General features: G+C 42.8%; 2 protein-coding genes across 5 annotated transcripts; one reads left to right on the top strand and one right to left on the bottom strand.

Moving 5' to 3' along the window:
• The first annotated feature begins 2,389 nt into the window (after positions 1-2,389).
• Positions 2,390-12,748, top strand: LOC121567766 (protein FAM118B). 4 transcript variants are annotated; one of them, XM_041878026.2, is made up of 8 exons: positions 2,390-2,834; positions 3,865-3,957; positions 4,213-4,465; positions 6,887-7,114; positions 10,708-10,836; positions 11,013-11,310; positions 11,842-11,907; positions 12,179-12,748. In XM_041878026.2, exons 1-8 carry the CDS (start codon positions 2,710-2,712, stop codon positions 12,190-12,192), a joined length of 1,206 nt encoding a protein of 401 aa, XP_041733960.1. In that variant the 5' UTR covers positions 2,390-2,709; the 3' UTR covers positions 12,193-12,748. The 4 variants fall into 4 exon arrangements, with proteins under 4 accessions (XP_041733960.1, XP_041733959.1, XP_041733961.1 ...); XM_041878025.2 differs by having other exon boundaries at positions 2,392-2,834; positions 4,162-4,465; XM_041878027.1 differs by lacking the exon at positions 2,390-2,834 and adding an exon at positions 3,021-3,097 and having other exon boundaries at positions 4,162-4,465.
• Positions 12,749-13,512: 764 nt separating this feature from the next.
• On the bottom strand, positions 13,513-24,198 carry LOC121567768 (signal recognition particle receptor subunit alpha). Its single transcript, XM_041878029.2, has 14 exons — positions 23,849-24,198; positions 21,827-21,910; positions 21,519-21,682; positions 21,118-21,278; positions 20,610-20,772; positions 20,348-20,504; positions 20,020-20,153; positions 19,776-19,894; positions 18,677-18,763; positions 18,311-18,483; positions 17,852-18,065; positions 17,470-17,633; positions 14,949-15,047; positions 13,513-14,511 (listed from the first exon to the last, which is right to left on the bottom strand). Exons 1-14 carry the CDS (start codon positions 23,969-23,971, stop codon positions 14,383-14,385), a joined length of 1,971 nt encoding a protein of 656 aa, XP_041733963.1. The 5' UTR covers positions 23,972-24,198; the 3' UTR covers positions 13,513-14,382.
• Positions 24,199-26,165: the final 1,967 nt, after the last annotated feature.

Genomic DNA, 26,165 nt, shown 5'->3' with positions numbered 1-26,165 from the left:
CCTGAATAGGACGATTGCAGCAATTATCAGATATTGTTTCTAGACAAATTAAAGACAATTGTAATACTGGTAAAATGGAGTTTCAATAAGTTTTAATTTCTGAAAGCTTGCATGGCCAAAGTGCCCGAAGTTGTAGAATCACCCATGTCACTGACGTCATGATTCGACCTCATTTTTCCCAAGGTCCCAGTTGTCTTGAAAGCACTATTAACCCTTAACCGTTTTACATTTCAACTTCAATAGGATGATGTCAGAGTTGGACGTCCCAAGGATACCGTTTAGACGTTACCTCTGGCAGCCACCTGGTCCTTCAGAACTTTTTTTTATATTTATTTTTTAGCAGGTGCTCTTATCCAGAGCGACTTACATGAGCAATTAGGGTTAAGTGACCCTGGGTACCCTGTTTTTATGCATTATATGAATGGTATGCCTAATCATCATCACAAAGAGCCATCATCAATGTACACAGATTGTTTTTGTGCAACAATAATCCTCTTGTGCACCAGGATCTCAAGCATGTACTTTTCAAGTGTCCTTTTAGGTCTGTCTCAGTCATACATATTAGTCCCACATAAATGTATTAACGATTTATGTAATATATAGAAGGGAATAGAGCTGGAGACGCACTGTGGTGAGCGCTAAAAGGCTATTGAAGTCAAAACATAAAATTATTCCCATGCATTTTCACAGCACAAGAGGGTTGATGATTTTAACTCATCCCTGAAACGCAGCTGATGGTCGGTCTGTTGGTGTGTATCATGCTGGTTACAGCCCCAGCCAGGTGTGCTCTCTCAAGATGACTGATAGGATAGACAGGCACCAGATAACAGATATGGGAAACTGTAGGCTACATGCTGCTACATGCCACAGGCTTTCATCAACAACGTGAGAGAGGCCTGGAGCTGAGGCTACCATGCTGTTTTATAACACATTCACTAACACACGTCTCCAGAATGGGAATAGTTGAAGCCCCTCTTGTCATCCTCATACACAGTAATACTGAGCCTCCTATATTTATGTCATACATTTTCTGTGCCCTTTCTCAGGCTGTGGCTATGAGCTTTTGAGAGAGCTGAAACCTTTTCCATTAGAGGAAAATGCATTTGCTCTCTTATGGATTCTGTCCCAATGAATTACTCCAAGAATAATACTGTGCAACATAGGTCAGTCTCCTAGTTTCAGAATGGTGCTAGTACAAAATCTCAGCAACATGCATGCCTCTGTCTCCAGGGTGGTGGTAGTAAACTTAGGTTTGCTTAATATAACAGATGCACACAATTGCAGGACCGGGGAACAGTTTATGGTGGGCAACAAAACTTCTTAACAGTATTGTGAGTAAATAGCATGGTCTCCCTCTCTAATTGACTACCAGTGACACAGAGTAGCATTATATCTAAAATTGTACAAGCTCTCAGCAATCAATGCAACACCATATGGTCATGGGGGGAGGGGGGTGGGGGACTGTGCTGCAACTCTGAGATAAGTAGTTTGTCATTTGCATACTGTGTGTGAAAGTGATAGGTCTCAATTTTTTGAATTAGGCAACTGGTCTAGCTCTTAAATAGATAGGCCTAGTCCAAGCACATTCAACAGTGACTCATGTAACTGCACTAGACATGAAGACATCCCAATGGATAAACAACCCCCCCCCCACCCCACCCCACCCCACCCCACCCCACCCCGGAGTCCGGTCTCAACATACTGTGGAATAGTAGAATACACAAGGCAATTTCGAAATTTGGTTGTGCTGCATCAGCTATTTTTATCTTGTTATGTCAATCACTGACAGTCACTCAATTAGCCCTTGTCAGCTAACATTTTTAGATTGGTAAATTAGTCTAGCCAGCTATCTAAACTTGTAGTAATCATGGTTTAATTACCGACCAGGGCCCCATGTTGATTTTGTTAGACACTCACTCAGATATCATATAAAAAACTGCAAACATTGCTCTCCACCCTATGGCAAAATGTGTAGAATTGCAGGAAATTACCTGTAAATCTGCAACATTTTCTCTCCACCCAATGGCAAAATTTGTATTATTGTATGAATGTAGCTAGAAAATCGCAAAATCTTCTCTCTGCCCCATGGCTAAATGGGTAGAATTGCAGCAAACTTGCTTTAAAACTGCAACATTTTCTCTACACCCTGTGGCGAAATGGGTAGAATTGCAGGAAATTAACTATAAAACAACAACATTTCACTTAGGTACCCCAAAAGGCTAGAGCCGGCTCCTGCATGTGCGGGTATGGATGTGGGTATGCAAACCTGCGGGCCACTCATGATGAGTTCACATTTTTTGTTAGAGCCGGCTCCTACATGTGAGGGTATGGATGTGGGTATGCAAACCGGCGAGTCACTGCGGCCCCTTCAAGATGAGTTCAGATTTTCATCAAAGTTGCCCATCCCTGATCTAGCTAATATTACACGGGGCGGTCGTAAGTGGGGGTAAAACATTGTTTACCTCCGTTCCAGAATGTAGAGAGCCAGTGGGATTTACAGTAGCGGGTTGAGCACATCCCTTGTCCAACGCAATCTTCGTCAGACCTCCAGCCGCATATGAGTCGATAGGTTGTGTACACAGAGGAAGTCGACTGAGAAAAATTTGATAGCTAAATAGATTTGCTAAGAATTACATCTAGTAGCCAAATGCACACAGACTCAGCCATGTCAAGTACATCAATCTCAAATACCGGCTTTTAAAGCAGGATATGTCCGTAGTAGACTGTACTGGATGTTTAACTCGCAGTTGCAAGCCAGCTAACGTTAATGCGTCGTCCGCTAGTAAGTTGAACATTTCCACTGACCAAAAAAGCAACTTGTTGGAGTTATCAGGGTAAGTGTAAATACTTGTGTGAATTTAACTAGCCAATGTGTCTTATTTCGCAGTTTTAGCTGGGTAGCTAGTCCAACTGTAACGTTATTCTAGCTAGTTGAATTTTTGCTAACGTTAGCCAATTCTTCCTGACAGCGTACTTCCCATCCTTAGTAAGTAGCTAGCCAATTTAGCTAGCTAAGGTTTCGCCATCCTGAATGAACACGTCACCAAAAAAAAAATGTTTCCGTGGGGTGAAGTTTTTAAATGTTTCCAGGAGGAAGGTATGATTCTTATTTTGCCCCAAGACTATTATTACAATAAATAGGCATCAAACCCGACTTCGGAAGTAATACATTATGAAGATAATTTAGCTAGCTAACGTTAGATAGTTAGCTAATAGATTACGCCGAGATTTTTCACTTTAAAATGCAGCTATACCAAACAAAAACCGTATAACTCTGTGTTGAACTTGAGGACTACTTTTGACAATTTCCACTTAAATTTTTTATTACAAATACACATTTACATGAAGAACTGTGCCGATACAAAGTCTGGTAACACAGAATGAAACCGAGGGAGATTTTACCGTTCTGTTACCAAATTTAGCATCTGCAGTTTTTCCAGTAAAAGTTTTTTTAAATTTATTCCGTGTAAATTGTTCAAAGTAGTCATTGTGCATAGAGTTGTATGGTTTGTTAAACTTTGAAATCAATAGTTTTTGTTTGGCATACATTTTAAAGTGAAACATCTCAATCTAATTACGTTACCGTGGAATTGCCCATAGTTAGGCATCTCAGTACTTGGTGATTAAATCTTCTCTGATGTGTAAGGAAAGCCCCATGAATGTTCCACTATGTAAGGCTAGTTAGTGTAAGGTGAATCTGATGCCCTGCCTTCGGTAGTAATGGGGACAGTGGCACACTGCCCTGTAAAGGTGCTGTTCTATGTATGATACAATAAACTGAGATCATCACTCCAGATTGCATTGCACTTAAGTTATTGCTTTTATGGTATTGTATGTATATTTACTCTCATGGTTGTCTTACAGGAGCCGAATGGCCTCTGTTGTGGTTGTGAAAACCGAGAAGAGACCTGCTCTTGCTGACACTCAGGATGTTGACTCCAACACCAAAAAACCCAGGTATCAAAAATTGATATGAGTAGCCTACATTTAGCACGCCGTTCCTGTTTATGTGCCAATGCATTATCTGTATGTCACTGGTCAGGAACATTTTCTCATAGTTCCTGTTCCTAAACCCATTCTTTATCTTTTCAGCCTAGGTTTGAGTTCAAACAGCAGCCAAGTAAACTTGCCATGATTTGTTTAACCTTCATGTTGTCTAAGGATTTGGGCACCATCAATGGAACCATCACTCAATCTCTGCCTGCCCCAAAGGAAACTGCTGCCCAGCCTGAAGACCAAGCGGGCCTCCGAGCTGGTCCTAGTTATTGGTACAGGGGTGAGTTCAGCTGTGGCCCCTCAGGTCCCTGCGTTGCGCTCCTGGAAGGGTTTGATCCAGGCCTTGTTGGACGCGGCCAATGACTTTGACCTCCTAGAGGAAGAGGAGAGTCGGCGTTTTCAGAAGAGCCTGAAGGACGACAAGAACCTAGTCCACGTGGCTCATGACCTCATCCAGAAGCTCTCTCCGGTAAGGCTTCCCCTCCCCCGCTCCTGTGCACACACAGACAGCCAGATGTGGACAGCACACTGCCAATACATTGTCTCCAGCTGGTTGAGAAACACCAGTGACGTTCATTGTAAACTTTCCTTTATTGGGATTTGTTATCCTAGTGGGAATGACCGTGGCAAGGAGTCAGAATAATTATATCTAAATTCTAAAACATTTGATTCAGGTTTTTCAACCTGTGTTCTTTGTAAAAGGTGATGCCCTAACCAAAGTACAGCACTGATAGATTACAACAACACTTCATCATTCATTGCCTTGTTTTCAAAGCCACTGACAAGTTAGCTCAACAAGTTCTGTCACTCAGGCTAATTTAAACAGGTATTTTAAGGCCTGTTATTTGATTCGCTAGATGAAGAAATCCCCCCAGTGAATAACCTCCCATTGATTTCTCAATAAGTCAACGAACCAGTGGACCGTGACTAAATGATGGAGAAATTCAAGGGGAAAACATTTAGGGATTTCCGTACCAGCCCATATCCCCTTCATACCAGGTCGGCTCAAACCATAACCGGTTGATGAGGCCTTAATACTATCTGCCTTCAGTGTTAGTCATGTCTCATCGCACCTTTCACATTGCTTAAACATGCTTTGTTTCAGCAGCCCGACTGTTACCACAAAGGGAACAAACAGCCCATTGTGGGTTTATCCATAGTTTCTATTCCAGTTCACAATCATGCAGACCCAGGCCCATTGCTGTTGGCTATGGATTTGGGGGGCTTTAACGTTTTAATGGGAGTGCTGCTGCCTTGAAAAAAAATAAAAAAATAAAAATGTTTTGTAATCATGGAGTAATGTGAATCCGGGAACACCGGCCCCAGCCAAGGTTTCCATTCAGCCTCGGAATAACAGAGCGCCCCGCCAGACTAAATAGCTTATAAGAGACATGATTATCAGGTGATTACACAGCCATGGACCCTATGGCAAATCTTTTTCTGTTTTTCTGTTCTTACTTAGCAAGCAGTGGTTCTCCACAGGCCTGTCTGTACATGTTCAGCATCTTATCAGTATGGGAAACGCAACTTTAGCTGAACATAAAACGATTGAATAGCGAAGTATAGATGTATGGCGCTTGCTATATAAAGTAGCTTGAGTCTCAAATTTTGTAGAATTGAATATGCTGAAAGCGTAAAGAGAAAGAAACACATTGAAAAGAGGACTCTCGTAGCTTGAGGACTCTTGTAGAGTGTAGAAGGAGAGATTTGTCATTGCTTCGCCTTTTTTAGTCTTTGGTCACATTATTGCCCACCGGGCACAGACGTCAATTCAATGTCTGTTCCACGTTGGTTCAACGTAATTTAATTGAAATGACGTGGAAACAACATTGATTCAACCAGTGTGTGCCCAGTGGGTGCTTGTTCACAGAACAGCTGAAGATAACCAAGGCTTCTGTGAGGAGTGTCCCTCGTGTCTCAAGAAGGGATCAAATACCAGGTGGGAAACAGCAGTTTAACCCAATGGTGTTGGTGCTACAACGAGGGCAATCCAAACTGTAAATAACTGTGGATTAGGGCTGTGTTTTGGCACGTAATGTCGGTTAATGAGCCTAATCTGAAAGTTAGACTCAGAGAATGTTTGTGACCTAAATCCTTTCATGCTGTCGTTGAATGACCTAGGCAAAATACTAAAGGCAATTATATTGTAACTTTCCCTGTTTAGGGCTAGATTGGTTGAAAACAACTCAACTTTAGTGTCGAATCCTAGGCTATATCAATCTCAACATCAGTATCAGAGCGTGGTACTACTTTTTACCTTATTTGGTCATTACATAAATCCTGAACAAAAAAGGAGAATGCGTTCAGTGCAGAAGTCAACAGCAGGGTGGGTGGGTAGCTAGATGCTTGCCCTTGGTGATAATGACTGCCTTCCTGTGGAAAGGGATCCTGTTGTTAGTTAATTAGCCCACTAGATCTCTTATCTCTAGACAGTCCAGCAGTCGGCCAGGCAGCTGGCTGTGCTAAGCTCACCTCGACAGTGCTATTCATAGCGGGCCAGCCCTTCACCTTTGTTTTCCTACAGCCACTGCCAGGTAGTGTGTGCGTTTTGCATAGCTCTGGGTAATGAGATTTATCCATTACAGACGGCCATAATCTCATGGCTACTCAAACAGCCTGCCCTCCAACTCTTTGCTCCATAGCCATAATGTTTACTGTGTAAAGCAACTGTTTACATGCCACTGCTACTGATGGAAAAACATTTTCACCTTTCATTTACATGACTACCACAACCAGTCATAAACACTTTATTGTACCTTTAAAAAACAGAAAATGCTTTTATAAAATGTCTCCCTCCTAGTAGTTGAGTACCAGCAGAATAATCTGGACCCAGAAATGCAATACACACCCACTAACCCCTATTCACTGTGTTCCTGCCCTATCATTGCAGAGAACAGGCAACGTGCGGTCCACCTTCTTCAAGGACTGCCTGTACGAGGTGTTTGACGATCTGGAGTGTAAGATGGAGAATGCGGGGAAGCACCTTCTCCGCTCCGTACTGCAGCTGATGGAGAGTGGAGCGCTGGTCCTCACCACCAACTTTGACAACCTGCTGGAGATCTATGCAGCCCACCAGGGATCGAAGCTGGAGTCTCTGGACCTTACAGATGAGAAGAAGGTAACAACAGATCCTTCTTTTCCCTTTGGAAAGATCTCTGTTTTCATGGTCTTGTGTGCTCTTTAGGACCAAATTCTAAATTGTGTGTGCATAACTGACTTTCATTGAAATAACACATCATGGATTGATGCCAATTGGGGATTTGCCTGAAAATATTAGTTACAGTATGTCATGTGTGCAGATCTAGGCACTGTTCCAAAAGCTACACTAGCATACCACTTCGCTATGACGCAATTAGGGGTGTGAACGTTTAAACGAAATTGGGATTGTTATCGTTTAGAGAAAATCCCTAACTGGAAAAACAAAACCAAAATAAAATCACAGTGCAGGTATCACAAAACTACCACTGACATGTCCCGATCATCATCATAAAGGGAAACACTTAACATGTAACAAATACCTAACACAACAATGCTGTAACGTTAGTAGGAGGAGATATGCATCTTTCAAATTATTTGCCACAGATATTGGAATTGAGCTACAGTGGCAGTACAGGTGCAATGCTTACCCAACTGAAAGGGACGAACTGTGAGACACTAACCGTTGCAGGCAGTAGTGCAACAGACATTAGACAGGCTCCTCACACCAAAGAAGTGGGATACGGGATGGAGTGAGAGCATCACAGAAATGATTGCAGTTGATATGCAGCCACTGTCAATGGTAGAGGATGTCTGCTTTAATGCCCTGATGGCATATCTAGAACCAGACTACAAGATGCCATGTCGAAAAACTGTGACGTCCTGGATAGAGAAATTGTACAATGATTGCTCTGCAAGTACAAAGCGTGAGCTCTCAAACACCCCATAAGTGGCGTTAATAACAGATTGTTGGATGTCTATGAAAAAGCTGTCATACATCACTGCAACGAGCCATCATATTGATGAGAAGTGGGACGTTAAGTCCCATGTACTGACCACTGAGAACATGGAGGAGAGGCACACAGCAGAGAACCTAAAAACGGCATTAACTACCATAGTTGCTGAGTGGGTTGGGGACAGCAGTAAGATAAGCGCCATCTGGTAGCCAATGGTAGATGGAACTGCATTGCCCCCTAGCGAGCATACACAGGACCATATCTTCATTGTGAATTCACGTAATTGAATTATTTTTTTCGTAACGTTTAAATGACAATTTTTTAAAAATAATTTAAACGTTACGAAAAAAATAATTCAATTACGTGAATTGCCATTTAAACGTTAAGAAATATATACATTTGCATGTCTATAGAAGCAATGTATTGGGCATGTATTCTAAGTGGTATGCAAGTGTGGACACTGGAACATAGGCGTTGGTCCCCTGTGACCTTAAGACCGCATCAGAGCTGTTAGGGGAAGTTATCTATGAAAGACTGAGGGCATGACAGTTTAACTATACTATGATCACATGTTTAGGCTCACAACACAGGGAATGCTCTTACACATAAAACATATTTTAAGGTGTATTAAAGGCAAATTCAAGGGAAGGTATTTGATTCAAAGCTCAACATACAGTGGGGAAAAAAAGTATTTAGTCAGCCACCAATTGTGCAAGTTCTCCCACTTAAAAAGATGAGAGAGGCCTGTAATTTTCATCATAGGTACACGTCAACTATGACAGACAAAATGCGATTTTTTTTCCAGAAAATCACATTGTAGGATTTTTAATGAATTTATTTGCAAATTATATGGTGGAAAATAAGTATTTGGTCAATAACAAAAGTTTCTCAATACTTTGTTATATACCCTTTGTTGGCAATGACACAGGTCAAACGTTTTCTGTAAGTCTTCACAAGGTTTTCACACACTGTTGCTGGTATTTTGGCCCATTCCTCCATGCAGATCTCCTCTAGAGCAGTGATGTTTTGGGGCTGTCGCTGGGCAACACGGACATTCAACTCCCTCCAAAGATTTTCTATGGGGTTGAGATCTGGAGACTGGCTAGGCCACTCCAGGACCATGAAATGCTTCTTACGAAGCCACTCCTTCGTTGCCCGGGCGGTGTGTTTGGGATCATTGTCATGCTGAAAGACCCAGCCACGTTTCATCTTCAATGCCCTTGCTGATGGAAGGAGGTTTTCACTCAAAATCTCACGATACATGGCCCCATTCATTCTTTCCTTTACACGGATCAGTCGTCCTGGTCCCTTTGCAGAAAAACAGCCCCAAAGCATGATGTTTCCACCCCCATGCTTCACAGTAGGTATGGTGTTCTTTGGATGCAACTCAGCATTATTTGTCCTCCAAACACGACGAGTTGAGTTTTTACCAAAAAGTTATATTTTGGTTTCATCTGACCATATGACATTCTCCCAATCCTCTTCTGGATCATCCAAATGCACTCTAGCAAACTTCAGACGGGCCTGGACATGTACTGGCTTAAGCAGGGGGACACGTCTCGCACTGCAGGATTTGAGTCCCTGGCGGCGTAGTGTGTTACTGATGGTAGGCTTTGTTACTTTGGTCCCAGCTCTTTGCAGGTCATTCACTAGGTCCCCCCGTGTGGTTCTGGGATTTTTGCTCACCGTTCTTGTGATCATTTTGACCCCACGGGGTGAGATCTTGCGTGGAGCCCCAGATCGAGGGAGATTATCAGTGGTCTTGTATGTCTTCCATTTCCTAATAATTGCTCCCACAGTTGATTTCTTCAAACCAAGCTGCTTACCTATTGCAGATTCAGTCTTCCCAGCCTAGTGCAGGTCTACAATTTTGTTTCTGGTGTCCTTTGACAGCTCTTTGGTCTTGGCCATAGTGGAGTTTGGAGTGTGACTGTTTGAGGTTGTGGACAGGTGTCTTTTATACTGATAACAAGTTCAAACAGGTGCCATTAATACAGGTAACGAGTGGAGGACAGAGGAGCCTCTTAAAGAAGAAGTTACAGGTCTGTGAGAGCCAGAAATCTTGCTTGTTTGTAGGTGACCAAATACTTATTTTCCACCATAATTTGCAAATAAATTCATAAAAAATCCTACAATGTGATTTATTGGATTTTCTTTTCTTATTTTGTCTGTCATAGTTGACGTGTACCTATGATGAAAATTACAGGCCACTCTCATCTTTTTAAGTGGGAGAACTTGCACAATTGGTGGCTGACTAAATACTTTTTTCCCCCACTGTATGTATTCTAATAGTGTTGCCCTTCTAATATGGTGTCCTTAAACCAGAGAAAATGGTCAACGCATTGACCTGTGAAAGTACAGTATTTTTTCTCTGACAGACGTAGGATGTAGTTAGTATATGTTGAGGTCAAAGTTTCAAACTTCCTCCAACTGTTGTCAACATTTATGGATGAATAAATATGTCTTTGATCAGAAATAGGAACTAACATGACAAATGGATTCCTTAAGCAGAACTTATAAACACTATTCCTACTCTTACCTTAGCAGTGACCCAACATGGATTGTTATTTATGTAGAAGCATAAAATAATTGACAATCTTCTTAAATTATTCACATGAGTTTATGTATTTGTCAGAACCCTGCGATATTGCCCTTCAGGTGTGGTATTTATGCCCTGTCTCCATCATGACTAATATCCCTGTCTGACAGTGGTGTTACTCCCTACCCAGTAAGAACAGGATTTGGTGAGATGGACTGTGAAATGTGTGTGTGCGCGCAGGTCCTGGAGTGGGCTCAGGGGAAGAGAAGTCTGAGCGTTTTGCACATTCACGGTGTTTACACGAATCCCAGCGGCATTGTACTGCACCCTGCTGGCTACCAGAATGTACTGAGAAACACTGAAGTTATGGTGAGCATTGAGACAGGCAGCCTTTCTAAATGATACCCTGGAAATGTTTCAGTTCTTAGCAGTTGCTGATGTTTAAATGAAAATTTTCAATCAATTTAAGACCCATCACACATTGTTAAATTGTAGCAAAGTCAATTCTGTCAGTGTCTTCATGCAAACTGAATTCCCTTGGACAGAGGGAGATCCAGAAACTGTACGAGACCAAGTCGTTTGTGTTCCTGGGCTGCGGGCGCACAGTGGACGACACCACCTTCCAGGCTCTGTTCCTGGAGGCGGTCAAACACAAGTCGGACCTGGAACACTTCATGCTGGTGCGGCGCGAGGACGTGGGAGAGTTCAAGAAGCTGCGGGACAACATGCTGGACAAGGGCATCAAGGTCATCTCCTATGGCAACGAGTATTCCGACCTGCCCGAGTACTTTGAACGGCTGGCTAACGAGATCTGCAACCGCGACGCCGTCACTAATGGCTGGGGTAAGGAAGCCCCTCTGGTACCATTTATAGGAAGCGGAGATCCTTTTCACATACATAACTTACCAGTTTCAGTGAAATTACTCTCTCACTGTAGGTTTAGTAATCATACTGTATCCATTTCCTACAATAGATCACTTATTTGGTGGTATGTTACTATAAGTGTAAATCATAAAACAATGATCTACTTAGGGCTTGGATCTTCTCTTACGGTGATGCTACTGAGGAATTCCATTTTAGTGAGCTGAGTTGCACATTACCTGTGTTTAAACATTACATTTTAAATTTTAGTCATTTAGCAGACGCTCTTAGCCAGAGCGACTTACATGAGCAATTAGGGTTAAGTGCCTTACTCAAGGGCACATCGACAGATTTTTCACTTAGTCGGCTCGGGGATTAGAACCAGCGACCTTTCGGTTACTGGCACAATGCTCTTAACCACTAAGCTACCTGCCGCTACCATAACATGAATAGCTCCTTTGTTTGCGTTCGCTATTTATTGTTAATCTGTTGATTTCATTGTGATTTTCATAGGATCTCCCTCCCAAGAAGAACAGGAAACCCAGAATGGCTTTCATTCACAGAAAAGCCTCCTTCAAGGTTGGGATTGTGTGCTTCTCTTTGTCGGTGCTTGCATGCAAGAGGCATTTCCCAAAATCCACAATTCATTTTATCTCACCTTAGAACCCATTTCCCCTGCATGCTTTTAGAATTATTAAGCTTATATCCAGGCTTTTCATAAGCGAAAACCCCCATTGGAATTCGCACCCCCTCACACAACTGGCTTACCTGTAATGCATGGCAGTCCGTGGTAATATACAGCTGTTGGTTCTCCTTGTCACTTACCTGTTCTCCTTCTCTTTCTGCCCAGACTATTCTTCTTGACAGGCACAAAACAGTTGGAGTATCAGTCATTTTCATCCAAAGTTCCTTCATAGAGTTCAGTCTACTACTACTCAGGTCTGGTTTCATTGGATCTACTACTACAACTCCTCCAGGCTGATATGGGCCAGGAGATACCATGTTACTGGTCTCTAGTCACCCGCTTATTGTTTTTATTTTCTTCTGTACTGGTAGTCACGACAAAGGGAAAGACCCAGCCAAGGAGCTAACAGGAAAGTAAAGCCTAACATCTGGAATAGAATGTTGGAAAGGGCAATGGCAGACTGATGGACATAGATGTGTGGAGTAGGGAAGACATAAGGACAGGTCCATGATCTGGTTTCTCACGCAACATCATTTAGAAATGAATCGTGTCCTGAATGAATGGATGGCTGGAGAGTCAGTCCAGTGTACAGTACTGAGGACCTAATGTGCTAAAGACTCCCTGAGTTTCTGCAGGCGTGGCGAAAATGTAGCACAAAACATTCACATCAGAGGAGGCTGGTGGAAGGTGCTATAGGAGGACGGGCTCATTGTAATGGCTGAAATGGAACTAAGTCAAACGTAGTTTCCATATGTTTGATACCGTTCCATTTATTCCAGCCATTACAATGAGCCTGTCCTCCTATAGCTCCCCCCACCAGCCTCCTCTGATCCCCATCCTCCCCCCTTTAGGATCAACAATGCTCCTCCTCTAACCATGTAGTCTGTAAATAGTGCAAGCCAGTGTGACAGGATTCCCAATGCTAACTTGAAAGCAACAAGTTCAATCTGAAGCAATACTTGATACAGTTAAGGATGGTTACATGTGTCTGCAAGTTAAGCAGTGACATCTTTGTAAAGTAACAATCACTTGGCCACACCTGTGCAACAAAAAAAAAGTATACTTACACAATAAGACACGAGGGGGTGTGGTATATGGCCAATATACCACGGCTAAGAGCTGTTCTAATTAGCCGTGGTATATTGGCCATATACACCAAACCCCAGAGGTGCCTTATTGCTATTAGAAGCTAGTTTCAAACATAATTAGAGCAGTAAAAATAAACATTGTCAGCATTCATGGCTCGAACCACCCAGTTTGTTCTTTATAAGCCTTTTGTATTTTTAATACTGCATGTTTTGTGAAATCTGTGTAGGTATTTATAAGTGCTATTTAAAAATAAAAAAATCACCACCTGACTTCCTGTTGCAATACTTTTCCATGTTGCCAAGAGATTACATTTTGGCAGTTTGCCATTGTTATCCAGACCACACTATCAGCATTTATGTTCCAAGGTTGGAATTGGAAAATTTAAGACTATAGGTTACATAACAAAACCGTAAGTTGTTACATGCTATCATAGCAGCTTTATTTTAGAAATGTTTACATTCTCATAAATGACAAATCTATGTAACTCTTGATTCTCATTGCAATACTGAAAATTAAAGGGACTGGAAAAATGTAAGACTTGTATTTTTGTTTTCAAAATGACAAAGGGGAAGTCCTAAAGAAAAGCTACATGAGGCCTCCTAGTGCTCCAGTTGTCCAGAGACTAAGGTGTAGACCCCTGAAGCCTCTGGAGGACTTTTAACCCCCCAAAATGTCACAACTAAAGTTATCTGGATGAACTATCAGTCCATCCAGAGAGCGAGAGAAACAGAGAAGATAGTTACTGGGTGTAGTGTAGTCTTGTTGATGAAGTTTCAGATATCAGCAGACAGTAACCCGTGCAGTGGTGATGCTTCAGGGAGACTAGAGGGGGATGGGATAGGATAGGCACTATGGTCACTAAGCTTTCCTCGGGGACGGGGCGGCTGCTGAAACGTGTCGCATCCAGCAAGCCTTCATACCTGACATTTCCTTGTTTAAGTGAAGGGGGAAAACAGACACCAAATGCCAGGAAGTGAATTTGACAATCTGAGTAACCTGTGAGTGAGGACAAAAACAATTGAGGTACTTTTGAATTTGGAACATCAGTTTACAGATGATGCAAGAGACTCTTAGCGCAATTTCTCTTTCCAAATCTTGCTTAAAAGTCAACACCCACCCCTTTCCCGGATGGAGATGGGAGGAAGCCTGTGTGCTTGTGAGTTTTGCGCTATGTGAAGGATCATGGTTAGGATGTGAGCCGCAGGACCGGACATTTTAAAGCGCGGTGTTTGGTTGGCTTTGTCACGATGGTGGTGGACACAGATGCAGGCAGCAGCCACTCAGGCCTTCATGAGGGCGCCCACAACAGCACGGGCGTTGAGGCTCCGCAGGTCATTGTAGGTCTGCCCCGTGCCCACAAACACAATGGGCTGGCCTGTGATGTAGGTCATTGAGATGGCAGCGCCAACCTGAGGGGAGGAGTGATGTCAGCTTTGCAATCACAAACTACGCAGACTTATGTTCTGACACATTCCGATAAGGACGTCATAAACAACATTTAAAAAGCTTTGACTTCCTGTCAATAAACCATTGTTTACATTTTATTTACAGCACCTTCTGTTAACCCTTAAGAGTCTAAGCCAGGGGGAGGGGGTTCTACTAAGCTATATGTAATTATTTTATTAAGGTCATACCAAAGCTAAATTTAGCTATTTGATTTAGAATTTTAACAGCCCTTGAAGTATAAAATAAATAATATTTGATGAAAAATAAATGTTGGGCCTTACTGCTATTAGCCCATACAAACACATTGAATAACAGATTCACTACATGGAAAAGTCCCCCAAAAATATAAAAAAATAAGAAAGATTGTTCTGAAGTGTCTGTATTTAAATGACATACAAACCTTGTCATCAATGGTGTCAAACTTGGTGAGAACAATCCCATCGATGAGACGAGGTTTATCAGACATGGAATGATCAGCCAGCGCCTGGTTAAATTTCACCTGAAAGTAAAGTATCACACTCGTTATACAGTGTGGAGTCCAACATGAGACAGCTATGCAAATGTTTGGGTTAAATGGCAGGTAGCCTAGCAGTTAAGCGGACTGGGCCAGTAACCGAAATGTTGCTGGTTCTAATCCCTGAGCCGAATAGGTGAAAAATCTGTTGATGTGCCCTTGAGCAAGGTACTTAACCCTAATTTCTCCTGTAAATTGCACTGGATAAGAGTGTCTTCTAAATGATTTAAATGTAAAATATGCCCTCTGCATGACATTACTGAAAATATACCATTTACACTGCATTCGGAAAGTGTTCAGACCCCTTGACTTTTTCCACATTTTGTTATGTTACAGACTTATTCTAAAATGGATTAAAGTTTTTTTCCCCTTAATCTACACACAATACCCTATAATGACAAAGCAAAAACAGGGCTAGATTTTTTTGCAAATTTATAAAAACGGAAATATTACATTTACATAAGTATTCAGACCCTTTACTCAGTACTTTGTAGAAGCACCTTTGGCAGCGATTACAGCCTCGAGTCTTCTTGGGTATGACGCTACAAACTTGGCACACCTGTATTTGGGGAGTTTCTCCTATGCTTCTCTGCAGATCCTCAAGCTCTGTCAGGTTGGATGGGGAGCTTCACTACACAGCTATTTTCAGGTCTCTCCAGAGATGTTAGATCGGGTTCAAGTCCGGCCTCTGGCTGGGCCACTCAAGGACATTCACTCCTGCGTCGTCTTGGCTGTGTGCTTAGGGGGTCTTTGTCCTGTTGGAAGGTGAACCTATCGCCCCAGTCTGAGGTCCTGAGCAGGTTTTCATCAAGGACCTCTCTGCACTTTGCTCCGTTCATCTTTCCCTCGTTCATCTTTCCCTCGATCCTGACTAGTCTCCCAGTCCCTGCCGCTGAAAAACATCCCCACAGCCTGATGCTGCCACCACCATGCTTCACCGTAGGGATGCCAGGTTTCCTCCAGACGTGATGCTTGGAATTCAGGCCAAAGAGTTCAATCTTGGTTTCATCATACCAGAGAATCTTGTTTCTCATGGTCAGAGTTCTTTAGGTGCCTTTTGGCAAACTCCAAGGGGGCTGTCATGTGCCTTTTACTGAGGAGTGGCTTCCGGCTGGCCACTCTACCATAAAGGCCTGATTGGTGGAGGGCTGCAAAGATGGTTGTCCTTCTGGAAGGTTCTCCCATCTCAACAGAGGAACCCTGGAGCTCTGTCCGAGTAACCATCGGATTCTTGGTCACCTCCCTGACCAAGGCCCTTCTCCCCAGATTGCTCAATTTGGCCAGGCAGCCAGCTCTAGGAAGAGTCTTGGTGGTTTCAAACTTCCATTTAAGAATGATGGAGGCCACTGTTCTTGGGGACCTTCAATGCTGCAGACATTTTTTGGTAGCCTTCCCCAGATCTGTGCCTCGGCACAATCCTGTCTCGGAGCTCTACGGACAATTCCTTCGACCTCATGTCTTGGTTTTTTCACTGTCAACTGTGGGACCTTATATAGACAGGTGTGTGCCTTTCCAAATCATGAATTTACCACAGGTGGACTCCAATCAAGTTGTAGAAACATCTCAAGGATGATCAATGGAAACAGGATGCACCCGAGCTCAATTTTGAGTCTCATAGCAAAGTGTCTGAATACTTATGTAATTAAGGTATTTTTCTATTATTTTTTATTAATTTGCAAACATTTCTAAAAGCCTGCTTTGTGGAAAAAGGGAAGGGGTCTGAATATTTTCCAAATGCACTGTATAATCTGATAGCATAGCCCATTTCAAATTAATACAGATAAAGCTCAGGGATTCTTCTGCCATTATAATCCTTGCGCGGGCCGCCTAAGCATTTTTTCGGGTCGCTTAACTCCAAACAGTGTAATAAAAATATTTTTGTGATGGACAAACGCATTCAGTGTAAACTTAAATGACAAAAACAGATAGTGTGTACAAAAGATAATGGACCTATATATTTTTTAAATAATATAATCTTTGAGAAGTAAGAGTAACCAAAATAAGAGCTAGACAGTCACGGAGAATTGACAATTCCAAAAACAATGAATTTAGCAGTATTCATTTTGTTATTGTTTTAGCAAAAGAACACAGCATTAGCCATGGCAAACTGCATAGAATTGCAAAAAAATTGTTTTAAAATTGCTAAATTCTCTCAGCTCCATGACAGAATATGTAGAATCACAGGAAATTAGCTTAAAGTCAAAATTGTCTCGACACCGCCAAGATGGGGGCCCCTTTTTGATCCAGAAAAAACACTGAAGCTATAGTATAATCCAGAATAAACTCAAGAGTATCTGAAACGCATGTGGAATTATTTAACAATTGGTCAGATTACCTTCTAGGGATCTGAGTTTCAGAGGCAGATTAAACAGTAGGATGTTTTATGAAGTTGTATAAGGACTCTCACCAGCTGGTCCACAGCCTCGTTGCCCACTAGAGCCTCTCCCACGAACAGCACCAGGTCAGGCATGTTGACAGCTATCAGCTTGGCCAGGGCCGTCATCAGGGGGGTGTTGTCCTGCATCCGCCCAGCAGTGTCCACCAGCACCACATCAAAGGCCTGGTTACGGGCTGGACAGAGAGACAAGGGAGGATTTCTTCACTTGGTTGAATGGAGATCTGACTTGGTCGGTATACTCAGTTTATATGTGAGACACTAAGAAGCATTCGTGAACCCCTCCTATGTAATCACCATACATTTATTTGAGGACAGACTTCAGAGCTATGGCATGCTATGTGGCTAGGATGATCTAGTCTATGAATGGCAAGCTGGGGCATGGTATGGTTACCATAGGCGATAGCCTCCATGGCAATGCCAGCGGCGTCCTTCCCGTAGCCCTTCTCATAAAGCTGCACTACGGGCCGTCCCCCGTGGTCCTGAGGGGGGTGCAGGGAGTTAAGGCGGCGCTGGTGGGTACGCAGCTGCTCTACGGCCCCCGCACGGAACGTGTCACAGGCTGCTATCAGCACAGTGATACCGTTCTCGATCAGCCAGAAGGAGATCTGCACACAGACAGAGGATGGAGGGTTTCAGCAAATAAAAATATAATTTCCCTGCTGGTATTTCTGTGGTCAATGGGGGCTTCCTAGGTTATCGGTGGCCTATTTATGTAGGTCTGGGTACAGCCTGGAAAGGTCCTACCAGGACCTGGTTTGGTTAAATGGATACAACCCAGGTTTGAAATCCCCAGCAATACCAATGTTTTCAATATGACAGATAAAAAAAAATACACACTGGTGGATCTCACCTTGGCCAGGTTGGTGGACTTGCCGACCCCGTTGACCCCACAGAAGGTAATGACGAAGGGCCTGCGCTGGGTACGAGCATCCAGGACGTCTCTCAGGATGTCCATACGCCGCTTGGGCTGCAGGATCTGGACCAGGGAATCCTGCAGGGCCCCCTTTACAGTTGAGGCCACAGCTAGAAAGAGAGTGGGAGAGAGAGGGGGGCTTTATCAGAGCAAGAGGAGTACTCTGAACTGTTGTGCAGCATCTTCACATCTCTTTGGGGGAGTGAAGTCTATCTAGTTCAGTTAAATCTCTCCACAGGTGAACTCATTCTATTGTGGACTAATTCTATTCAGAGTGGCTATGTGGAATACAGTTGTACTCACTGGTGAAGGTGCCCATGACTTTGCCCTCCAGTTTCTTGGCTACAGAGTCACAGAGTTGAGAGGCAATTTCGGCTGCTACATTCTTAGCTGCAAATAAATTGATGAGAGAAAATTCTATGAATACAAGTAGACTGTGAAGATTTTGTCTCAGGTAAACTAGGACATGTACAAATCTAGGTCAAATAGTTATGTAAACTTTTGGCTCTATACTCCAGCATTTTGGATTTGAGATCAAATGTTTCATATAAGGCGACAGTACAAAATGTCACCTTTTATTTGAGGGGATTTTCATACGTATCCGTTTCACTGTTTAGAAATGAAAGCACTATGTATCTAGTACCCCCATTTGAAGTACATGTGGATGCTACCAGGATTACGGATAATCATGAATGAATAATGAGTGAGAAAGTTAGAGGCACAAAGATCATAACCCCAAGGCATTGGGCTCCCGAGTGGCGCAGCGGTGTAAGGCACTGCATCTCAGTGCTTGAGGCGTCACTACAGACCCCCTAGTTCGATTCCAAGCTGTATCACAACTGCCCGTGATTGGGAGTCCCATAGGGCGGCGCACAATTGGCCCAGCGTCGTCCGGGTTTGGCCGGTGTAGGCCGTCATTGTAAATAAGAATGTTCTTAACTGACTTGCCTAGTTAAATAAAGGTAAAATAAAATACTAACCACTCAGCATTTCCAATAACAAGGGAGGTTAACATTTGGGGGGGTATGATATTTGTGCCTCTAACTTTCTCACTCATTATTCTCAATTAATTCAGGATTATCCGTAATCATGGTAGCATCCACATTAATGTAGAAGTGTTCAGGAACATATGCTATTCTTATCTCCAAAATGACACAATACATTGTTTACCATTCATTTCTATTGGGCACAACATAATCTGAAACAACCAAATATTTCCAACAAGTTTGTAGAGTCACAAGCTTGATGTAGTCATTGCATGCTAGGAATATAGGACCTATAATCCAAAATGCTGGAGTATAGAGACAAATACAAGTTTTATCTTCACTGTTCAAATAAATACGAAGGGGAGTGTATGTGTTAAGGAACTGATAGTGTAGTGGGGGAACAGAGGAGTCCATACCGATGAGGTGATCCCTCATCTTGTCCAGCACTGGCTCCATGTCCTCCTGGCTCAGACTCTTGGAACCCACCAGGCCCTTGAGCATCCCAAACATCCCCCCAAAAGCACCCTTTTTGGGGCTGAGGAAAATGTTAAAAGGACACAGAGACAGGAGCAATAGGGCACAACATCACATTCATATCATCTTCCATTCATCAGCCATGCTTCCTATTATCTGACACATGAAATAATCTAAGGGTCTCACATTTTCTTGCTAGTGTCAGCAACTACCACCCTCTTCACCACATCTTCCTCCTCCACCTCCATCTCCTCATCTCCCTCGCTGGACTCGTAATCCACGGCGAGCAAGTCACCCTTCATCGAGCTCAGCTGCAGCCCCTGGACAACAAGACAAGGCTTTATTAAGATGTGCAATTCCTATAAACTAAGCACTTCTACACCACATCCCTGAAGGCTATTAGCTCTAGTCTGGTTAAACCAGACTGACCGCTGTGCTCACCATTATTTCACTGCACATAATGTACAACCAGGCTACATTAGCTCGCCTGCTCTCAAACCAAACAGGCCCATACCGGGTCAGCTTGAGCGTCCAGGCCTTGATCCCCAGCAGCATGGGCTCCGTTGCCATTGCTCTGGCTGTAGTCCAGTTCCTTGGTGCTGCACCCACCCAAGGTCCACACCCGCTTCTCTTTCCCCTTGGGTTTCTCCTTTGCAGGCTTGGGGGACTTACTGGAAGGCAAAAGACAATGTGACTTTCAGTATGGAAACAACTGTCAGCAACATTCCGAATTAGAACTTTAACCACATTGTATTCCATTCCTCCCTCCAACTCACCTGGGCTTCTCCACAGGTGCCCCCATGCGCTTGCGGATAAACTCCTCTCTCTTCTTCTGAATGATCTCCTCCTGAGTCATGCCCTGGTTATCATTCTCCACTGTCTTCTGCACACTGGCCGGAGCCTTGGCTTTTTCCCCTTTCATAGGCTCAGCAGCAGGAGCTAGGGGGAAAAATATCAGAAACTAACCCCAGCCACACAAAACATTATCAATGTCCCCATCACAGGAGGTTGGTGGCACCTTAATTGGGGAGAACGGGCTCGTGCTAATGGCTGGAGCGGAATGGTATCAAATAGATCAAACACATGGTTTCTATGTGTTTGATGCCATTCCGTTCCAGCCATTATTATGAGCCGTCCTCCCCTCAGCAGCCTCCACTTGTCCCCATGAAATTAAAACATGAATAAAAAAATGTGGGACCGGTTTTAAACAGAAATTAAGGAAGAACCATGCCACAGTGCTTGTATTCCAACAACACCTCCATAATAATCACGTCAAATCCTTACCCTCTTTTTTGGCATTCTTATTCTTCTTGCCACCCTGTTCCTTGCCCTTATCCCCTCCCTTTGTCTCAATCATGGACTTCACAGTTTTCTGGGATTTCAGGGAAGCATTGAAGCTCCTCATGGAGGTGGGACCTCGAGCTTTGCTGCTCTCCTCCGCCTCACTAGAGCACAACAGGACAGTAACATTTGAGACAAAGCACTTAGCATTTGACTTGAAGTATAGTGAAATTATATTTTGTACAAGTAGCCTACAAGTCCTTGTAGACCTGTGGGTTGACAACTCAACAGCTGGTTCTGTGCGAGATTCAGCATATTAGTTTGACTGTCAAATCTTTATCTCTTTATGCATCATTATTTCAGCTCTGTTTGCAGTATCCGCCCTAAGATGTGACACTGCTTACCGAAGAAGCAGTTTGAAGTCATCCTCAAACGCAAAATGGCTGTTCAACAGTGCAAGGGCCCCCTTTTGCTCCAGCTCATTCTTATAGCGATCCCTGAAGTGGAGCTGTACGTCATCTATGAACTTGTCAACATACGTCAGCGTCAGGATTTTTTGAAAACCTACCTGTACAAAAAAAAAAAAGAGAAACATGGTCAGTTTGGAGTCCATAGACTGCATGAGAAGCAAAGACTGCTGTATGTTAGTATGGTATTTTCCTTCAGGAAATAGTAAATGTTATAATGCACTGTAGTTCTATGTGAAACTTACCACAAAAACCAGCTCAAACTCATTATCGAGTTTGTACTTAAGACTCATGGCGTCATGAGTATAGGAATTGTTGCCACTGCGTTCCTGAAACAAAATCAGAGAAGCATTAATATTAGGCTACTCAATACTGTAACACAGATCAGAGGTTTCATCACTGAAATTAAAACATTTCTCTTGAACATATGTTCTACACTGAACAAAAATATAAACGCAACTTGTAAAGTGTTGGTTCCATGTTTCATGAGCTGAAATAAAAGATCCCATAAATGCTCCATACACACAAAAAGCTTATTTCTCTCAAATGTTTGCCAAAAATGTCTTTATCCCTGTTAGTGAGCATTTCTCCTTTACTAAGACAATCCATCCACCTGACAGGTTTGCATATCAACAAGCTGATTAAACAGTTTGATCGTTACACAGGTGCACCTTGTGCTGGGGACAATAAAAGGCCACTTAAATGTGCAGTTGTGTCACACAACACAATGCCACAGATGTTTCAAGTTTTGAAGGAGCATGCAATTGGCATGCTAACTGCAGGAATGTCCACCAGAGCTGTTGCCAGAGAACTGAATATTCATTTCTCTACCATAAGTCACCTCCGTCGTTTTAGAGAATTTGTCTCTGTACGTCCAACCGGCCTCACAACCGCAGACCACGTGTATGGCGTCGTGTGGGCGACCGGTTTGCTGATGTCAACGTTGTGAACAAAGTGCCCTATGGTGGCGGTGAGTTATGGTATGGGCAGGAATAAGCTACGGACAACGAACACAATTGCATTTTATCAATGGCAATTTGAATGCACAGAGATACCGTGACGAGATTCTGAGGCCTATTTACATTTAAGTCATTTAGCAGACGCTCTTATCCAGAGCGACTTACAGTTAGTGAGTGCATACATTATTTTATTTTTTCATACTGGAATCGAACCCACAACCCTGGCGTTGCAAATGCCATGCTCTACCAACTGAGCTACATCCCTGCCGGCCATTCCCTCCCCTACCCTGGGCCAATTGTGCGCCGCCCCATGGGTCTCCCGGTCGCGGCCTGCTACGACAGAGCCTGGATTCGAACCAGGATCTCTAGTGGCACAGCTAGCACTGCGATGCTGTGCCTTAGACCACTGCGCCACTCGGGAGGCTATTCATCCGCCGCCATTACCTCATGTTTCAGTATGATCATGCATGGCCCCACGTCGCAAGGATCTGTACACAATTTCTGGAAGCTGAAAATGTCCGTTCTCCCATGGCCTGCACACTCACCAAACATGTCACCCATTGAGCATGTTTGGGATGCTCTGAATTGACGTGTATGACAGCATGTTCCAATTCCCGCCAATATCCAGCAACCTCGCATAGCCATTGAAGAGGATTGGGCCAACATTCCACAGGCCACAATCAACAGCCTGATCAACTCTATGCGAAGGAGATGTGTCGTGCTGCATGAGGCAAATGGTCGGCACCCGATACTGACTGTTTTCTGATCCAGACCACGCCCTTACCTTTTTATTTTTTAAGGTATCTGTATTCCCAGTCATGTGAAATCCATAGATTAGGGCCTAATGAATTTATTTCAATTGACTGATTTCCTTATATGAACTTTAACTCAGTAAAATCTTTGAAATTGTTGCGTTTATATTTTTGTTCAGTATAAATACTTGATATCTAGCTAGTTACGTGGTAATAGATTTGCATTTTCTAATAATCCCACTATGCTGTGATAGTGTGATGTGGCTGGCAAAATAACAACCTGTGCGCGTGTAACCCCCAGTTCCCCATGTCTGTATTACGCAACCATATACTAGTTAGCTAGTGCGCTAGTTTAACCAAAACATAAATCCTATTTAGTTTAGACAAAAAATAATTTACATGATATGTGTATCTACGAAAGCTACCTAGCTAAATTAGCCAACCAACTTGTTGATGAAGTGGCGACGCTCTGGCGCATGCTGAAAAACAGACCATACACATAACTAGCCGGCACGGAATCATGACAGTTGTCACTTGATTTTCAAGCGTTTCTCACCTGAAGGATCACGGAGCGGATCAGCGCGTTGACAGGCCCGGTGAAGGATTCAGTAACACCGGTTCCCTGAAAACACCACAACACTATGCCCCCCTTACTAAAGATGGTGAAGAAATCCAGCATCTTGACACCACGTACATGAGATAATATACAAATGTAAAGAAAACAAACACTAACAACGTTAAACGGAAAACCCCCGCAATAAATAAGTTGTCTTTTAAGTGCCTTCCACCTCCAGAAGGAAATCTAATCAGATATACACTATCTGATGAAACATTTCCTCCCAAGTCTAGCTACCTCCACTAAAACTGTTTTAGACACGTCAGTTGCAAGACCAGGAAATGACGTTTTCTTCCGGGGATTTCGGATTCTTTTTCGTCTTCTTCTTCTTTGGAGTTTAACGGCGGTTGACATCCAATATGTGGCATTACCGCCCCAAACGGGACTATAATTTAAATCCATTATACCTTGTGATACAAAACGTGGAAAAGGAAAAACAACTAAAAAACTACAACTAAAAAATGTATAAACACACTTCCAACTCTGGTGGCAGAATTTGGGGTGAGCTGTTGTAACTTCTCAAGGGATATGTTCTGTGTTAGACTGTGATGTTGTGCCTTTCATAGACTCCTGGTATGTCTGCACCCTAGCACAAGGCTATTGTGTTCCGGAACTGTTGCTTGTATAAAATAACTGTTGTATAAACAATATGATTGTATTATCACCTCCCACTATATAAGAGACATGTAACCATTCCCTGTGAAATCTGAGGTAGATCTCCCCTGCAGCTGCTTGTATTAAAGATTGTTCTATTATACAATTAAATAGTCTCTGCCTTAATCGTTTGATCTAATTTTCCACAACATTTGTTGCCGTGACCCGGATGAGAACGACTTGACTTTCTGATCCGTTTCGATCGGCTTGGACCCAGACATCCCTCTGGCCACAATTAAAAAAGGTAAGAGACCTTATTTAAAAATCTCTGTGAGGGACTGTCTGTTTTCCAGCCAAGCCTTAATGGTGGAAGATCTCTTGTCCTCCTCATCTACGAAATTTTGGGGTTCAATTTGTTATTTTCCTATAATAATGAATCTCGCCGGTTAACATTGATCAATGGGAGCACAGGGGTGTATCTAATAGTAGGGATTGGTTTTCCTACAATCAGTTGAAAATAATGTTGGATCAGTATAAATACTGTTGGTTCAAAATATAAATAGGGATTGGTTTCTCTACACTTACAGGTGAATACCGTTGGATCAGTATAGAATACTGTTGGATAAGTGTAAAATACTGTTGGATAAGTATATAAGTAGGGATGGGTCAGTATAGGGTCAGTATATAAGTAGGGATTGGATTGCCTACAATTAAATACAAATATATAATTAAATACAAGCACTATATATAAAAGGATTGAGCATGTTTAATGAAGTTGGTAAATGTACACTACCAGTCAAAAGTTTGGACACACCTACTCATTCCAGGGTTTTTCTTTATTTTTACTATTTTCTACTATGAAATAACACATATGGAATCATGTAGTAACCAAAAAAGTGTTAAACAAATCAAAATATATGTTATATTTGAGATTCTTCAAATAGCCACCCTTTGCCTTGATGACAGCTTTGCACACTCTTGGCATTCTCTCAACCAGCTTCATGAGGTAGTCACCTGGAACGCATATCAATTAACAGGTGTGCCTTGTTAAAAGTTAATTTGTGGAATTTCTTTCCTTCTTAATGCGTTTGAGCCAATCAGTTGTGTTGTGACAAGGTAGCGGGGGTATACAGAAGATAGCCCTATTTGGTAAAAGACCAACTCCATATTATGGCAAGAACAGCTCAAATAATCAGAGAAACCACAGTCCATCATTACTTTAAGACATGAAGGACAGTCATATGGGAAATATCAAGAACTTTGAAAGTTTCTTCAAGTGCAGTCACAAAACCCATCAAGCGCTATGATGAAATTGGCTCTCATGAGTACCGCCACAGAGTTACTATTGCTGCAGAAGACAAGTTCATTAGAGTTACCGGCCTCAGAAATTGCAGCCCAAATAAATGCTTCACCGAGTTCAAGTCACAGACACATCTCAACATCAACTTTTCAGAGGGGACTGTGTGAATCAGGCCTTCATGGTCGAATTGCTGCAAAGAAACCACTACTAAAGGACACCAATAAGAAGAAGAGACATGCTTGGGCCAAGAAACACAAGCAATGGACATTAGACCGGTGGAAATGTGTCCTTTGGTCTGGAGTCCAAATGTGAGATTTTTGGTTCCAACCGCTGTGTCTTTGTGAGACGCGGTGTGCGTGAACG

This window comes from Coregonus clupeaformis, chromosome 6 (genome assembly GCF_020615455.1).
Source record: "Coregonus clupeaformis isolate EN_2021a chromosome 6, ASM2061545v1, whole genome shotgun sequence".
Classification (NCBI taxonomy): domain Eukaryota; kingdom Metazoa; phylum Chordata; class Actinopteri; order Salmoniformes; family Salmonidae; genus Coregonus; species Coregonus clupeaformis.
Note: the sequence above shows the minus strand (reverse complement) of the source record. Positions and strands in the feature narration are given on the sequence as shown.